Here is a 19,173-nt window from a genome sequence, read left to right as displayed (position 1 = left end):
GTGTGTACTTTCTTGTATAATCCTCTCCCCTATATACTTGCTTCTAAATACTAGTATAAGGCAAAAGAGATATGTTCCTCCTGTGATTATGTCACATTACGTAAGACTCTGTCTTGCTCTCCAGCTCACTCTGGAGACTTTTCTTGTGTTTTTGATGAAGTAAGCTGCCATCTTGGGAATGCCCACATGTCAAGGAACAGTAAGAAGCTACTAGAAGCTGAGAATGACCTCCAGCTAACAGCCAGAAAGAAGTCAGATACTCATTCCTTAGCCACAAGGAAATGAATTCTACTAACAGCCTGAGTTATCTTAGAAGTGGATTCTCCCTAGTTAAGTCTAAAGATGAGAGTACAGCTTTGCTAACACCTGACTGCAGCTTTGTGTGGCCCTGACCCAAAGACCCACTGAACCGTCCCTGAACTCCTGACCCACAGAAATGTAAGATAATATATCTACATTGTTTTTAGCTCCTAAGTTTGTATTACGTTTTTAATGCAACAATAGATAACTCATACACTTACCATAAAATCTGCTATTCTGATACATTAAAATGCAGCCTCATCAATGAATTTTTGGTATACCGTTAATGGACCAAATTGAAACTGAAATATACCAGCAGGTGCTTGTCAGCAGGCCAGGGAAATATAATCAACAATATCCTTTCCTGACTGACCAAAAAAGATTTGAAGTTTTGCGTAAATTAATTTTGTATAATTCATAAGCATTCATTGAATTAATTCAATAAAAATTTAGTCAGCAAGATGCTCTATCAGCATAATTCCAAATATTTGGCTTGACAAAAATATAAGGGCCTAATCTCATGAATCTCTTTAGTGTAAGAAGCGATATTTTCAAAAATCACTTTTCTTTTGTACTTATTTACTTCCCTGGCTACACAAAGGGCCCCGTCTTCAGAACTCTCTCCCTCTCCTCTATATTTCTACTTAATAATATTGAGTAAAATAGTTGTAATAATATTGAGTAGAGTAAATAATAACATCACATAATTATAATAGTAGTAGTAATAATAAGTTTACAATATTTTACATAATTTTTACTCCTGTCATTTATGCATTATCTCATTTAACATATTTATTGTATCCTATGTGTAAGGATGGGGTGTTAAAATGAACAAGAGATCATCCTACTTATGCACTTTGCCTTATTACTTAATCATCCCTTCACAATAATTATGTGAACTATTGAACTATTCCTTTTATAGAAAAATAAATTTGACTGCTGTCTGTAACTTGAATCTTATTGCCCCAGCTGAAAATCCTACATCTTTATTTCTGTCCATTAAAGTGGTCTTTACTGACGCTCCTCCAAAACACCAAACTTATTTTTACATAGTACTTGGCACTATCTGGATTATATCATGTATTTATTTCTTTACTGTATCTTCCTTACAGGAGGATATACCTCATTTTGCCTTGTTCATTGCAATATTCTCAGAGCCTACAAGCATCCTTAGCACATAGTAGATAAATAAATAAATATATATGTATATAAACATTGTAAAGTAAATATTTCTTGAACAAATACATTGTCTTATTAGAGAAAAAGGATCATGCAGCAAAATGAAAAGAAACAAAGTCCTTCAGTTTTTACTTTTTTACTTGAAGATGTCTCTTTTTTCCCCAAGATGTAAATTTAATATTGCTAGGAAAATGGCAATAAGAGACATAGAGTAGCTTGTAAGGTATATGACATTTAACTCGGTGTTTTAAAAAAACTTTCAAAAAGACTTTCTTTTTAAAAGCGGTTTTAGGTTCACAGAAAAATGGAGCAGTCAGAGATTTCCCATATACTCTCTGCCCCCACTCACACACAGCCTCACCTATTATCAACATCCCCACCAGAGTGTACGTTTGTTACAATTGATGAACCCACATTAACATATCATAATCACCCAAAGTCTGTAGTTTACATTCGTGTTCACTCTTGCTGTTGTACAATCTCTGAGTTAACACAAATTTATGATGATATGTATCCATCATTATAGTATCATTCAGAGTAGTTTCACTGCCCTAAAAATCCTCCTAACCCGTGGCAACCCCTGATCTTTTTACTGTCCTCATAGTTTTGCCTTTTCCAGAATGTCATATAGTTGGAATCATACAATATGTTGCCTTTCCAACTGGCTTCTTTCACTTGGCAACTCAGTCACTTCTAAAGCTGAAAAAATTGGTATGATTTAAAAACAAACCATGAAACTCTGAACCCTGTGAAGTTATCAAGAAATAAGAAAAACAGGAAGCTTTAGTCCTATCTTTTCCCCAAGTGACTCACTTCCTCTAAAAGTCCTCTCCCTGGGAGAGTGAGATTCAAAAATTAGATCTAGGTCCAGATTAGAGTAAGGTCCAGAATTTTTAGGGTGCTTTGTTATCGAAGCTACCATTTGGAGCAAACAGCTTTGTCTCACCAATGCCATATGCTGTGGGCAGGCAAGGCTGCTGAATCCATGTGCACCTCCCTCTAGGTCAGGGTAGAAGGCGGGGGCTTGTTTCCTTCCCTATTTTCCCAAGAAGCATGAGTAGTGGGAAAGAGGAGGCACTGACTGCTTCTCCCAAACCTCTTTCCTTAATCTGGGGGTTACACAGAGCCACACAGCTTGTGCGTCCACTAAGTCTCAAGTGAAAGGGAGATGAAGAGACTCCCCATGGGAATCCCAAATGAGACAAGTGGCTCTTAGACTGCCACTAGAGAAGAAGCTTATGACTGATTTCTGAATCCTGCTTTGAGCTCACCTTGTTGCCCTAGCTCTGCCTCTGAAAGAACAATCAGTCAGCAACATCTCTCTCTTCCATGCCCTGAGCTCCATGTATACTTTATCTGCCAGGCCTCAGAGGGAGCCTTCTGTGGTTGGGTGACAAGGCACCCTTTGGGTTCTTTGAGTGATGCACTGTCTTGTGAATCTTAAAACATTTGTTTTCAAAGTCAGTGTGGCACAGCTTGCTAAATACTAAGCCGATCATATTATGGAGGCCCCGCTGCCAAGATATCACAAGCTATCTCTGGGGGTTAATGGAATCAATACCTTATTAGTTATAAATTGATTGAATTCCATGGTTAATAATGATTTTTAATCAGTAGCATGCCATAATTATGAAATATACACATGCAATACAGAATAAGAGTCAGGGTGAGGAAAGTAAAATGAAAATAGGAATAGCATCTCGCTAAGCAGAGAGGGATTATAAAATGCAGCTCTATTTACAATAGCCAGGACATGGAAGCAACCTAAGTGTCCATCATTGGATGAATGGATAAAGAAGATGTGGCACCTATATACAATGGAATATTACTCAGCCATAAAAAGAAACGAAATTAAGTTATTTGTAGTGAGGTGGATGGACCTAGAGTCTGTCATACAGAGTGAAGTAAGTCAGAGAGAGAAAGACAAATACCGTATGCTAACACATATATATGGAATCTAAGAAAAAAAAAAAAAAGGTCACGAAGAACCTAGGGGCAAGACGGGAATAAAGACACAGACCTACTAGAGAATGGACTTGAGGATATGGGGAGGGGGCAGGGTAAGCTGTGACAAAGTGAGGGAGAGGCATGGACATATATACACTACCAAACTTAAGGTAGATAGCTAGTGGGAAGCAGCCGCATAGCACAGGGAGATCATCTCGGTGCTTTGTGACCGCCTGGAGGGGTGGGATAGGCAGGGTGGGAGGGAGGGAGACGCAAGAGTGAAGAGATATGGGAACATATGTATAACTGATTCACTTTGTTATAAAGCAGAAACTAACACACCATTGTAAAGCAATTATACTCCAATAAAGATGTAAAAAAAAAAAAAATGCAGTGCTTAAGAGTCGGCACTTCATCTCAGCCTGCCTGGATTCTAAATCCACACTACAGCTGACTGACTCACTGACCTTGGGCACTGTTGCCTTATACGTGTAACTGGGCTAATAATAAAACTGCCGTATTGGGTTCTTATAAGGATTAAATTAGTTGGTATATATAAGTGCTTGGCTAAATTCTTGGCTTATAGAAAAGCTTTGATAAACGTTAGCTATCATTATGACTATTGAGTCAATCTATCATTAGAAATAGGTATCTCAAATCCTAATAGTACAAGATTAGAAAGCTAATTCAGCAAATGAATTATTCTTTTAGCTCTTTAATTAAAATTATTAAAAATTCTCTATTTCCATAAGTGACAACATCAGTGGTGGTAATTATAACAGTGATATAAAATGTATGATCCTTTCCTGTGCCCTTGGTTTCCTATCTCAGCAATAGTTGAGAATATAGAGAATGAAAAGCCCTTTCCATCCATTTTAAAGTCTGCCTCAATTTTAACATCTGTGATATGGGAAAAACAGTAGTTATCTCTCAGTTTCTGTGAGCATGAAATGTGTTAATATATGCAGAGTATGTAGAGGAGTACTTGTTTTCTGCTTAGCTTATATTAGTAGTATTATTTCTTCAAATGTTAATTAGTTGTTATTTTCTTAAATCTCTGCCAGACTGTAAATAACAGGAGTTGGAATGCAATCAGTTAGAGACTCTGCCATCTGATTAGAGTACTCCAGAGTTACCAAATAGAGGTTTGTATATTTCTGATGGCTGTGTGGACTAGAGGTGGGGTTGACTTTCTGTTAAGGAGGCGGTAAGACAAGCCTGGCCAGGTTTTTACCAGCAGTGAAACCACACTGTGTAACACTGAGGTCAGATTTTTTGAGATTCCTCAGACTCATAATTAGAGAAGATTTGCATAGAAACGTTTGAATAGTAATAACATTTCTGGCACATTTTAAGTTAAGGTTGGTGCATTAAAATATATATATATATGTATGTATTAATATATTTTTTATCCCCCAGGAAACTCAGAAAATTAAAACATTTTTCTTCTATAAGTACCACTTTAAAATTAAAACTTTCTCTGATAGAAGAGCCAGAATTTTAATTAATCCAGTAGCACTTACTAAATTTACACCTATGTGTGGAATTTCTTTTGAACCATAGTGTAAGATGTGCTTTCTGTTAATTTGTTTTTTTTAATAAGGATGTTTTTTGTTGTTGTAAATATGTGATTTTTCTTGACAAAACTGCTTCTCATTTGTCTGAAATGGAAAAAAATACTAAAAACCTTTTTGTTTTTCTCTGTAACAGGTAAGGCCAATTACAAGAGCTATTATGAGGAATGGTTTTACTCTGAAATAAATTACAGTTACATATAAAGGCTGCTTGGCTGTTTCTCTAATTAAGGAGTGTAAAGCTAGAACTTCTGAGTAAAACATGGCATGAGAATCACAGTGTCTGGACTGCGCTCTCCCAAGTTTTCCATTAGAGACTGCCAAAAAAGGATACAGAAACACAAAAGCAAACACCACCACTGGAAACTAATGAAAAAGATTTTCATTATTTGAAGATTTGTAGGATAGGATTAAGAAACCCAAGCCTGGAACAGACACTTGGCCTTATTAACTGAAACCAGCCTAATGGCACCGAAATTACAGAGGAGACTTGGGCTAACCTGGCCCGCAGTCTATCCTTAATTTGGGGTTGCAGTGGCCACACACTCTAGGAAACTAAGCATCTGCTACCCTTCTCAACAGGCGCAGTCTTTTGAGTGGGCCTGAGTCATGCCCTGCTTCCTCTGCCCTTCCGCATCTGTGCCTCTCTCTCTAAATCCAAACAAAAGCAGAAACACCCGGTAAATGAGCATGGCAATAATTTGTTGCATTCCAAACACCGAAATTTGGATAAGCGTAGTGTTGTGGGTAGGAGTAGATACTAGTAGCACCTGAGACTCTTGCATACTGAGAAGAGTGTTTTCTTCTCATTTCCACATATTATGGAAATTAAGTCCAATTTTTAAGAATAGACCAGGATGTCTAAAAAAATAGTAATAATTATTATTTCTAAAAGACTGGGAAGAAGTTATAAAGCAGGGGTAATTTAAATACTACTGGTAGAGATTTAAATTGGTTTAGGAAGTAGTTTGGCATTGTCTACTAAAGTTGAAAACAAGCATTCCCTGTGAATCAGCAGTTTTTCTCTTAGGTACATACTTGATAGAAACATATGGACAGTTGTATTACAAGATATACACATGAATACCTATTTTAGCTTTATTTGTAATAATTAAGACTAGAAACAGCCCAAATATCCATCATTAGCAGAAAGCATAAATAAGTTTTGTTGTATTCATAGGGTAATATATTATAACAGTGAAAAAATAAACTACATACATATGGAAATCAGGGATGGATTTCACACCCATAGTATTACATGAAAGAAGCCAGACACAATAGATTACTCATTATATATTTGCATTTACATAAAGTTTGAAAAGGACAGAACTCAAATATAATGTTGAAGGATATATCCTTTGGTGATAAAACTGAAGAAAAGTGGGAAAATAGTACCATAAATGACAGGATTATGATTACCTTGGGGGAGAGGGGTGCAGAGGGCATCATGATTGAGAGAAAGGATAAAAGGGGGGCATCTGGTGTTTCATGACTTAGGTAGTAGTTATAAAGGTGTTTGTCTTATAATAATTGTTATGCTTCTGTTTGTTGCACTTTTTATTTTGTAATAAATCATGTTTCATAAGTATATATAAAGCAGATCTGCTTTCCTTTGCTCTAATTCCATATTCACACTAACATCCTTTGGCTTATTTTTCTATGTTTCTATCTGTCTTTGTCCTGAGAAAGATAACATTCCAAAATGTGAAAGGTGTCATTTGGATCATTAGAAAACAAGAAAAATTCCAACAGGAATTAATGCATTGCATACATTTTTTACCGTGTTTTCTTGTGATAATAGCTAACTTTTTCTTAAGTCTTGTAAAGTGAGTCAGATTATATTGAGAATGCTCTGTACGCATTATCTCATTTAGTCATAACAACAATCTTACAATGTTGATAATATTATCTTCACTTCAAAGCTACAGGAATTGAGGCTGAGCAATGAAGTTAAATTACATGTCTAAGAACACAGTTAATTAAAACCCAGCTCTGTCTGATCCAGAGCTCAATACCTTAACTGCGTTGTACTACCTCAAAGATATGGTTAACAGAAAATCAGCAATCACTTGCAGATTAGTGACAAGATCTAAGTTTGCAGTGGCCTGAGGAAGGACTGTGGTAAATTCACCTAGCTAATATGACCCTTGATGGCTTCTGATACCCATTAATCAGGTTTCCTCTGGCTATACCCTGACATTCTTCAACTCTGTAACTCAGAGTTACTGCACATGTAAGATAGCAATGTAGCTAAACATTTGCAGGCCTATCACTCCATATGTATGCTAAAATCTCTGAAAATATTCAGTGTCTACTTATTTTTATCCCTGGAGTTAGCACAGCACCTCGCACACATTAGGTGTTCATTAGGTGTTCTTGTTAGATTGAGAAGAATAAATGCTAGAAAATATATGGATCTCACAAACAAGCAGTTACTGCCGTAATTTTATTTGAAGAATACCCTAAAAGGCATTCTCATGCAAATAGGCAGACTTCTATTGAAGTTTTGCAAATGGTCTAAAATGTTTGCAAACCTGAACCTTAACCTGGGTGTTCTCAAGATACTCTTTAGGAAGACAAGCTTTTCTGAAAGTCTCTGCGCTTCATGGTTTACAATGCCTTAAATAATTAAGTGGTTTTCGAAGCTGTTGAAAGATTAGGTACCTGATGGATGATCTGCATCCCAGTTTCTCTGAGAAAAGCTAGTTTTATTCTGTCTTCTGGGAACAATAAACATGAAAAACCTGGTATAAAATGGAATGCATTCCACATTGTAACTGGAAAACATTTCACTGTTCCAGATGAGTCTTGATTTCATGTTTGAACAACCATTATTATATCAAAAAAGGACGTGGTTCTTTTGTTATCTAATAATAAATTTCCCATCAATTCTGCTTTTAGGCAACAGATTTGAACGTGGGTTAATCAACATCTTGGTTAATGGTTGCCAAATATGTATTAAAATAAAATGTAATATTCTTAACCTTAAAATTATGTAGAACCTATATTATGTTCTTTATACGTAATTCAGAAGAGATTTCCAAATCTTTCCATGCTTCTTTATTACCATTTTGAAAACTACTTTTCTTTTTTCCTGATAAACTGGTAAAACTCATTATTCATAATTTAGAATGATAAAATAATTAGATAGTAAATTAGAATGCTAGTTAATAGAATTTGTGAACATGTTTACACAGATAGAGACAAAACCTGTGAATAATACCAAAGATCACTTATCATAAAAAGATGTAGGTTTTTTGGTTTTTGGTTTTTAAATAGTTAGGCAGTTGCTTCTCTGGGAGAGTTTAACATTTATTTTGCTTAATCTAACAGATTAAGTAACAGATAACAATACCTATCAGGGTTCTACTTTCAGTCCATGCTACTCTTAAAATAGGGAAAGCACATAAAATATTTTAAAACTATCTTATCTTCTCATAGTTTTCCTACCAACCAGTCATGTGATTTCTAGGTCTTCTCATTGAAGGATTTTACCTTCACCTGGGATTAAATATTTTATTATTAGTTTAAGATTCAGGTGATACTTAATACTGGACTGGTATTAAGAGGGTGGTACACTTTAAGAAAAAGAAAATGCAGAGGAAAAATTTTATATAATCTTATTTTAGCTCAATCTTTGTTTACATTACCATGGAGATGCCTGGAGGCAGTGCGTCATGGTATAACACAAAGGGAAAGCCATAGCTATTGCAGTTCTGCTACAATTTTGTGATCATTCATCTTATTTGATTATAATTTGATTTATGTTAATGTTGGAGGGGAGAGGATGAGAAATGACCACATGATATTTTAATGGCCTTAAATTTTTGAGGTTATTCCTACCTGGATACACATAACTATGGATTATTCCCTTCTTTCCTTTCACTTCTTTCCTTCCCTCCTTCTTCCCATAAATATCTATTAATGCTTATTATGTGTCTGGCCCTGGGTTAGATGTTTGAAATACTCTGTGAACAAAACAGTAAAAATTTATCACCTTTGTAAAATTTATATTCCAATAGAATAAGGTAGACAGTAAACAAAGGATAATTAATAAGTAAATTATTTAGTGTTATATAACATGTTGGAATTTAACAGTTGCTAAGGCAAATAGATTAGGAAAAGTAGGATCAAGAATGGAATATCGTGGAAAGCAGCTGTAGGGTCTTGAAGAGAGGAGTTATATAATGTCGTTTAAAATGCGGAGGATCACTCAGGTGTCTTAACTGTCATGTTGAGAATAGACTTTAGAGGAGCAAAGATAGAAGCTAGGAGATGAGTCAGACTATTATAATAATGTAGTCAATATATGATATACCTTAGAAAAGAGTAGTAATGAAGGTGTTAGAAAGTGGTCAGATTCTATATATATTTTGAAGAATTTTCTGATGATCTGAATATTAGATGGGTGAAAAGAGAGGAAATAAAGATGACTCGAGATTTTTGATCTGAGCAATTTAAAGGATAGATTTGCAACCAATCAGAATAAAGAGGGTTTGGGGAAATATCTGCTTGGATAAAATAAGGAATTCCATTTTGGACAGTCAACTCTGAGATGTCCATTAGACATCCAAGTGAAGAAATCAGGAAGGCAGTTGGATACACAAGCCTATGAATATTAATTATGTAGTCAGCATATAGATTCTTATTTAAAACCACGAGACTGAATGAAATCACAAGGAAGGGAATGCAGGTAAAGAAGGCAAGAGAATCAATGACTGGTCCTTTAACAAATCAGAGGAAGAAAGAAATAAAAGCTGAGAATAAGAAACCATTTAAGTAGGAAAAAATCCAAATAAATGAGATGTCTTGGGAGTGCAAAAGAAAAAAATGTATTTCAAGGTGGAGTGAGTGATTCAACTACTGAAAGGTAAAGAAGATGATAGAAAATTGATTAATGGGATACATCAATGAGTATGTCATTGGTGACGCTGGCCAAAGAAACCTCTGGAGTGGTGGAGGCAAAAGCACTCTAAAGTCTGAAGTTAATTGTGTCTTCTCTGGCCATAAATCCCCAGTGTCTCCATCCTATAGGACCTGTAAATGGCCTTTTGGCCAGTTAGCCTTCTATTACTGCTCAAGCCCCAGACCTAGTAATGTGCACGTATATATACTTCCTTGTCTTTTGCAATATAGTTGTCAAGACCACCATCAAATAGGTGAGAGTTCTAGTGTCACTATTGCTGTTTCCATGACATCTGGGATGTCACTTAACCTCTTTGGCTTCTGGTACTCATATCAATATCTACCTTAAAGAATTATGAGAATAAAGCACTTGGCACACTGCCTGGCACCATAGTAAGTGATCAGTTAGTGATAGCTATTATTATCATCATTATTATGCAACTGCAAGGCCTTGATGACTCTGCTGGAGTTTAGTCACTTTATAGTAACCAATAAAATAATCCTGGGAATCTCAAAGTCTTTTCATTCCTTGAAGAAAAGGCTATGCAAACCTTCTTGTCCTTGAACGTGGGAGTCTCTAATACCCCCAGATTCACACACATGAACCTATTCTTTCTAAAAAGACAGCTCCTGAGCAGCCTAACCTGTCCCTATAGGATGACAGTCACTCAGATATCTTTTTTATTGCTTCACCTGGATGACTCCTTGGCCACCAGGTTACTCTGGTCCTCACTTTTTTACCTCGAGCTGCATGTATGTCCCAAGTAGGCTCCTCCAAAAAAGTTGGAGATGCCTTTGTCTGAAATTATCAGATAGCTCTCCAAACGTTAAGACATTTTTGAATCTCAAGAATGCCTGTATGGGGAAAAATGGAATAGAGAGTTGGTACAGATATTTAAATAGTTTGATGGAAAATGTGGAGAAAGAAGGATAATGTATAGAATAGTTAAGAGCATGGACTGGGAGTCAAACTTGAATTCAAGTAATGCGGAACCGTTTCCTGGCAAAGTGCCAGCCCCCGAAAAAGACCATCATGAAAATCAGTTGATCATAAAAACTAATTTTATTAAAGTTACAGCAAGTAAGGATACCACCTGGGTAGTCTTAGTAGTGTTTTAAAAAGATGAAGTTAGGGAAGAGTTTTCAGAAGGTTCTAGGACCTGGACTGGAGGATTTTAAGGTAAATCTTGCAAGGGAGGAAGTTGGTTGAAAATTGGTCGGAGTATGGGAAAAACAGCTGGGGTAGGTGGACAGAGCAAGGGGAGGACCTTAAAGAAGTCTTAATAAGCATGCAATTAGTCTTAATAAGTAGGCTGTTTTAGTTGGATCACAGTCTTGTATTCTGGGAGCAAGTATTTCTTGGAACAAGCAGCCCAAGAATTGTTTGGTTTGGTGTTGTTGAACATAGGTTTAGGAAAATAATGTCTTATCTGAGTATTATTTCATGTAGGACATTATGTTAATTTCGGTTCTCAATGCTTATGTTGTTTAAACCTTGTTGTCTTTATCTTCAAAATGAAAGTTTGAATATTAAAATATGTAAAACACTTATGTCTGGGCCTGATTTTGAGCAAATATTCAATGTATGTTGGCAATTATTTTTGCAGGGTCTTATTGAATAAAACATACACATTTTGATGCTAACATCAGAGAATCCATGTTCTGGTGTCAAACTGCCTAATTTCAAATCCTAAAACGTCACTTGCTAGCTTGTCTCCTACTGTAGATTGCAAACTTTTAAAATGACCTTTTCTTATCTCACAATTGGAATGTAAAAAACACATTTTTATATTGGATTGCCAATATTCAAATGGAAGTGACTGAAAGCAAAACGTGTGTGCTTATCTAACCCACACTATTAACAACCCTTGCTTTATTTGCAGAATGACATGAATTACATAGCATCCAGTGGACTTCTATTCAAAGATGGCAAAAAGCGGATTGATTACATCCTGGTTTATAGAAAGTCAAATATACAGTATGACAAAAGAAACACATTTGAAAAGAACCTCAGAGCAGAAGGCTTGATGTTAGAAAAGGAGGTATGTGCTTTAACAGTATTAGCTATGTGGTATAATATGCTGGAAGAGATATGATCGTTTATGTTTTAGTATAAAAGTGTATAACACGTGGCTTTTTAAAATGTATAGCAATTATCTCCCAAATGTAAAAGAAATGCATATGTATAGTACTATTTTAAAATATATTCCTTTTTTACTCTACATGTTTCCATAAATTTAAATATTTTTCAAAGGGCATAACTATTTTTACAATTTTAAAAATTAAAGAAGGAATGATTCTATGTAAAGTACAAAACTCTATGAAAAGAAAGACAAAATGTTGAAAGAAAAGAGTTTGCCAAACTGTTAATGTCTAGGTTTTAATATTTTTTGTTTTTAAATTTTTATTTTGTATTGGAATACAGTTGATTAACAATGTTATTGATAGTTTCAGGTGTACAGCAAAGTGATTAAGTAATTCAGTTAAACATATACATGTATCTATTCTTTTGTGCATGTATCCTTTGAACTATGTTTTTCTCTGGATATATACCCAGGAGTGGGATTGCTGGATCATATGGTAACTCTATTTTTATTATTTTAAGGAACCTCCATACTGTTCTCCATACTGGCTGTACAAATTTGCATTCCCACCAACAGTGTTGGAGGGTTCCCGTTTCACCACACCCTATCCAACATTTATATTATTTGTAGATTTTTTGATGATGGCCATTCTGACCGGTGTGAGGTGATATCTCGTAGTTTTGATTTGTGTTCCTCTAATACTTAGCAATGATGAGCATCTTTTCATATGCCTCTTGACCATCTGCATATCTTCTCTGTAGAAATGTCTATTTAGGTCTTCTGCCGATTTTTTGCTTGGGTTGTTCTTTTTTTGGATATTGAGCTGCACAAGCTGTTTGTAAATTTTGGAAACTAATCCCTTGTCAGTAACATTGTTTGCAAATATTTTCTCCCATTCTGTGGGTTGTCTTTTCGTTTTATTTATGGGTTCCTTTGCTCTGCAAAAGCTTTTGAGTTTACTTAGGTCCCATTTGTTTATTTTTGTTTTTATTTCCATTACTCTAAGAAACAGATCAAAAAAAGATATTGCTGCAATTTATGTCAAAGGGTGTTCTGCCTGTTTTCTTCTAAGAGTTTTATAGTGTCCAGCCTTACATTTAGGTTTTTAATCCATTTTGAGTTTATTTTTGTGTACAGTGTTAAAGAATTTTCTAATTTCATATTTTACATGTAGCTGTCCAGTTTTCCCAGCACTATTTATTGGAGATACTGTCTTTCCTCCATTTTACAGTCTTGCCCCCTTTGTCATAGATTAATTGACCATAGGTGCATGGGTTTATTTCTGGGCTTTCTATTCTGTTCTGTTGATCTATATTTCTGTTTTTGTGCCAGTATCATACTGTTTTGATGATTCTAGCTTTGTATTATAGTCTTACATCAAGGAACCTGATTCCTCCAGCTCCATTTTTCTTTCTCAAGATTGCTTTGTCTATTCGGGGTCTTTTGTATCTCCACACAAATTTTAAGATTTTGTTCTAGTTCTGTGAAAAATGCCATTGGTAATTTGATAGGGATTGCATTGAATCTGTAGATTGCCTTGGGTAGTATAGTCATTTTGACAATATTGATTCTTCCAATCCAAGAGTATGGTATATCTTTCCATCTGTTTGTTTCATCTTCACTTTGAACTATTTCTTCTTAATCCTGTTCCTTATATGCTTTTATAAAAGACTTTATTTTTTAGAGCAGTTTAAGAATCATAGTAAAATTGAGAGGAAGGTACAGAGATTTCCCATATACCACGTTAACCCACACATGACCCTCTTATCATTATGTAACGCCCTCATAACTTTCCTTTCTTCAAATGTTTTTTTTAGTGTTCTTTAAGGAAAGCTATTTTTTTCAAGTGAAACAATAAAAGTAACAATGCTCACTAGGCAAAAAATGAAAAATAGAAAGGAAATAACACATAACCCTCACTCTTATTATCCAAAAATAACCACTCGTGCTATTTTAAACATTCTAGGGTTTTTTTTAAAAAATGTATTTATCATATTACAGAAAGAAAAAAAGTGTAAAAAATCAGAAGTATAACAATGTACAAAATAAAAAGTCAAGGGGCACATCTACCATCTCTCAAATCATACCCTTTTCTCCTTTGGTAGCCTTGCTAATAATATCTTGAGTTATACTGTTGTGTCCCTCAATATATTTTCTATGTATATACAAACACATATAAATTTTTTACATAAAATTGGTCATGATATACTTACTATTCTGCTATTCAATTCTGTTGTTTAACAATGTATTATGGATATCTTAAATTGCAGTGTATTTAGATCCAACTCATATTTTTTACTCAGGTGCATAGTATTACAATTTGGTGATTTAGCCAACTGTTCCCTTACTGAGAGAAAAAAATTAAATTAAGGATTTGAGGGACCCCTAAATTACTACTGGTTGGATTTAGCTACTTTACCAATAAGTGGATTGACAAGGTCAAAAGCTTTGATGATTTATTTGCTTAACTATCTGGATAATTTGCTAATAAGCTTTATCAATGGAATAAAGTGGTCACCCATATTTTTATATGTTATTGGAAACCACCCCTACTTTTTTGTTCCCACAGGACATGTCTTGTGATTAGTTATCTGAGGAACATCCATAGGAAGTACTGAACTATAACTCAAGGTGGCCCTAGCAAAACTAATCCATTTATATTTATTAAATCTCTTTTACTATGTATAAAATAAGAACCATGCACTGCCTTACCTCTTTATGAGGTAAGGATTTATTCACAAACTGCCTAGTGTTACAGAATTGGGCAAGTGGAATTCTGATCTCAGTGTCTACTGACTCCTTTAGTTGTGTTTCCTCTGGGAATTTTAACCCAGCATATCCATATCACTAGTGATTAACTCAATTAGGAAGTATTTATTGAAAAATCTTACAAACTCAAGTCTTGTGATAGGTTTTTATTAATTTAATTTCCTTGTGATTTCTCAAAATCTCCATACAAACAGAATGAATAAGTGACTGATTGTCATCTGTTCCCAGAGCAGTTTATACCTGCTTGCTATTATAATGCTGGTAGTTATTTTGCTCATGTATTTATAATTATTTCTTAATTCAGCAAGTAATTTTGACAGATTCCATGAAGATGTTGGAGATCAGGTGAGTTAAGCAGACCACACTCCTGCCTTCACTGAACATACAGTCTGTGGAGGAGTCAGTCATGAAAATGGTTTACTTGTAAAAGAGATATAACTTGGCTCACAGTCTCCACCTAGTTTTCTTGGTGGAAAGTCCAGATTCTCTTGTGTGTGTTCCTCTCCCTCACTCCTCCAAGTTTTCCCGAGAATAATACTGGATGTTATTCATCCAAAAGGGGTTTTGTTTTGCTTTTAAGGGAAATCCATTCATTCTTGAGCTCCCACTCTTCAGTTACTGCCAAAAGATTCCCATTTTTCTTTAAAAAAGCATCATGTCCCATTTTTTTTCTATTTTTTCTAGAAAAAGAGTACACATGTGTACCTTTGTTCCTGGACAAATGGCTTTTCATTCTAGGTTCCATAATTACAGCTCTTTTAAGTTCACATTCACATGATTAGGATTTGGTCCCCACAGTTCAATAAAGTACCAGGACAGCTGGCCAGAAAGAGTATTCAACCTCAGCTGCACATTTCATTGGAATGACCATCCCCACAAACTGTAGCCATCGTGTTCATACAAGTTACCAGGCTCTACTTCCTCTTTCCTTCTATTTACCTCCTTATAGAGATAAATGACTTATTTTTCTGACAATGGGAAGAGTTAAGGCTACCCCAATTCTGCAGAATAGATGATACTAGTTTTGTGTCAGAGTTGAGGAATTGGTATATCTTCCCTCCAGAAAGGCCCTAAAAGCCATATGAAATTTGATCCAAAAATCTCTAAGGAACTCTGCCAACCCAAGCAAAGGAGACTCCTGCAAATTTTTTTTAAAAAGTCTTGTTATTACTCTTTCCACTTGACTAGTACTTGCATATCTAAGAGGATATTTAGGTGGCTTTGCAAAATAAAGCTATTCTAATCCAAGGTGATTTTCAATCTCCACTTATTAATATAAAGTCTAAAATCCTTCCTTACAATACCCTTTATAAGTTCAAATCATGTTAAGTGACCTAAAAGAGAAGCAAATGGTGCTAGAATGGCTTATGAGGAGGTCAGTAATCTAATCTTGAGGATGAGGGAAGACAAGAAGGAAAGGGAGAAGTAAAATCAAAGAAACAAACTTTGAACTGAGATTTGGAAAATGAAATAGTTAAAGTAGGTGGATAAAAGGGATAGATGTTTTCATCTATGAAACCAGTATTGAAATCTGGTTTTCAATACTGGCTGCACATTAGAAACCCCTGGGGATCTTTTAAAACCTTGATGCCAGACTCCACCATAGCGTGGATCAACTGAATATCAGTATGGTGGTGGGAGGAAGAACACTGGTATTTTTAATACCAGAAATAAAATGTACTAAATGAGTTTGGAAAGAATGGTTAGGGTTAAGTAATTCCATTTTGTAGTTTAAGACTTTTGATGATTTTCTTAGAAAAAATGGGAAGCTGCTGAAAAATTTAAGCAGGCAATATCATGACCATATTTGTTTTCAAAAATGAAACTTTAGATTGCTGAAAAGAGTATAGATTTAAAAGCAAGACTGGATATGCACAGAGATCATGGGTGGCATTAGAAATGGAGAGAAATGAATCGATCTGATAGATATTTAAGTTAAAATATAGATATTTGGTGGTGGTTTGGATATGGTAGAAAGAGAAAAGATTTCAAGGATAACTTGGGCTTGTGACTTGAGCAATTTCTTTAATCATTCAAGGAACATTAATGAAGTACCTATTATATGCTTCATTCTGGGGACATATAGAAACCAAGATAAAAATGGGCCACGTTCTCATGGGAGGAAAGAAACCATAAATATACAAGAAAATTAAATAGTAAGGAATATTACCGGTAATTAAAACAGAATAGTATTATATAGAGAGTGTGACTAAGGGAAAGAAACGGAAGAGAAAGATCAAGGAAACGGAAGAGAAAGATCAAGGAAACAGAAGACAGATGAGATAAAAAATTAAAAGGCTTTTGGGGAAGGATGAAGGGGGAGATCCAGTAGAGAGTTAGAATACCAAGTGTAATATCAAGGAAAATTAAGATTTCTAAATTGTATATTAAAGTTAACTTTCTACAGTTGTTTTAGTTGCCAAAGATATTTTTACTTATGTTCCTAATTCTAAGAGTAATGACATTGATTTTTTAAATGGTTGAGTTAATTAGGACTAAATTAATTATCACAATGTTAACGTGTAAAATCAACCTGCTATGACAAACACAGTTTAAGTGAACAAAACATGTTTATATAATAAGCGTGCTGGGGCTTCCCTGGTGGCACAGTGGTTAAGAATCTGCCTGCCAATTCAGGGGACACGGGTTTGAGCCCTGGTCCGGAAAGATCCTGCATACCGTGGAGCAACTAAGCCCATGTGCCACAACTACTGAGCCTGTGCTCTACAGCCCACAAGCCACAACTACTGAGCCCACGTGCCACAACTACTGAAGCCTGCATGCCTAGAGCCCATGCTCTGCAACGAGAGGCCACCACAATGAGAAGCCTGTGCACTGCAACAAAGAGTAGCCCCTGCTCACCACAACTAGAGAAAGCCTGTGCGCAGCAACAAAGGCACAATGCAGACAAAAATAAATAAATAAATAAAATAAAATAAAATAAGCATGCTAACATTATATCATGAAAAAGTATTGTCTTAAAATTTCCACAAGATTGTTTGACACTGTTTATATTGACTTTCTATTGCTGCTTAACAAATCACCACACATTCATCAGCTTAAAATAAAACCCACTTGTTAGCACACAGTTCTGCAGATCAGAAGTTTGGGCATGGCATGGCTGAGCTCTCTGCTCTGTTTCTCACAAGACTTAAATCATTGTGTTGGATGGACTTGCATTCATACCTGGAACTCAGGATACTCTTTCAAGCTTATGTGGTTGTGATAGGATTCAGTTCCTTGTGGTTGTAGGACTGAGTTGCCCATCTCCTTGCTAGCTATCAGCCAGGTACCTCTCTCAGCTCCTAGAGGCCATTCTCATTTCTTGCCACATGCCCCCCACCGTTTTTCGCAAGGGAGACTCTCCCTTGTGTCCCTCTGCTCTTTTGAATCTCTCTTGCCAGGAAAAGCCCAGTCCTTTTTAGGGACTTATCTGCAGTGGAAGACAATATCTCTTTTTTAAAAGCAAATGTGCCTTATAATAGAACTTAATCATGGGAGTGAATATGCCATAATATTCACAGATCCTGGAGATTGTACAAGACAAGGACAGTAGGGCATGAGGATCTTAGAGGACTTCTTAGTATTCTGACACTATTAAAAAAAATCAATATCATGTATCGCCCTTTTAAGCAAACAGACATAGAAAGATACTTAACTCCATGATTACAAGATAGAACCTAGATATATTTTTAGTTTAAACCTTGTTAATTGATGACTAACTGGTATCTAAATACTTGTAGCTATCTGAACTATCAAATCCAGCGTTTTGCATTATCATAAACATTTATTTCTTCTTAAAGTTTCTACTATTATAGGCTGTGGGCTTTGTTTGCAACTTAATTTTAATAACTATTAAATTGAAAATATTTAGGGCTTGTGGCAGGTGGAAAGGGAAAATGAAATTGTGAAAATATCAGCAAGTATTGGATTTGTTAGCTGAAAAATGGGAGTATTCCCTAGGGAACAAGTTCCCATTTTTAAAATTTATATTCCCCAGTTAAGCACTGAGCCTGATACAGAGTGCATCTCAAATCTTCATTAAATTGTATGTTGATGTGGACAGTTTCTAGATAATCACATCATCAGAGATAATGATCCATATTTGAAGACTGTATAAATGAATAGGTAGGTGATCTGTAACTGTCAGGATAGGTGCTTTGTTATCCAAGTGTATTTCCAGATTATATCAGCATTTTGTCTTTATCTTAGACTTAATACGTGAGCTACCATATTCTTTTTTTTCTTTTTTCAGCTCTCTGCCACCAACTTGTAAAGCGACTGTGTAAAAACACATTTTAAAATTTCCTTTTCTCTCAAGAATGAATTTTCTACCTCTTGGGAATTTTGGATGGAATAATTAAATAATAATGTGATGTGTGAAGGCGGTGGGTGCTTTGTTCCCTTGGAAAAGC

The 19,173-nt window shown here is 35.4% G+C and overlaps 2 protein-coding genes across 3 annotated transcripts in view; one reads left to right on the top strand and one right to left on the bottom strand.

The window, feature by feature from the left end:
- ANO3 (anoctamin 3) overlaps nucleotides 1–19,173 on the top strand; it is a 275,901-nt gene that overhangs the window by 133,834 nt on the left and 122,894 nt on the right. For both annotated transcript variants that reach the window (XM_060303399.1, XM_060303400.1), the window contains one exon: nucleotides 11,789–11,947. In XM_060303399.1, coding sequence (XP_060159382.1) covers nucleotides 11,789–11,947 — 159 coding nt within the window. The remainder of the gene's footprint in view (nucleotides 1–11,788; nucleotides 11,948–19,173) is intronic.
- MUC15 (mucin 15, cell surface associated) overlaps nucleotides 1–19,173 on the bottom strand; it is a 107,351-nt gene that overhangs the window by 33,736 nt on the left and 54,442 nt on the right. The window lies entirely within an intron of this gene.

The sequence above is a fragment of the Globicephala melas genome, chromosome 8 (genome assembly GCF_963455315.2).
Source record: "Globicephala melas chromosome 8, mGloMel1.2, whole genome shotgun sequence".
Classification (NCBI taxonomy): Eukaryota; Metazoa; Chordata; class Mammalia; order Artiodactyla; family Delphinidae; genus Globicephala; species Globicephala melas.
This window is presented reverse-complemented; position numbering and strand designations above follow the sequence as displayed.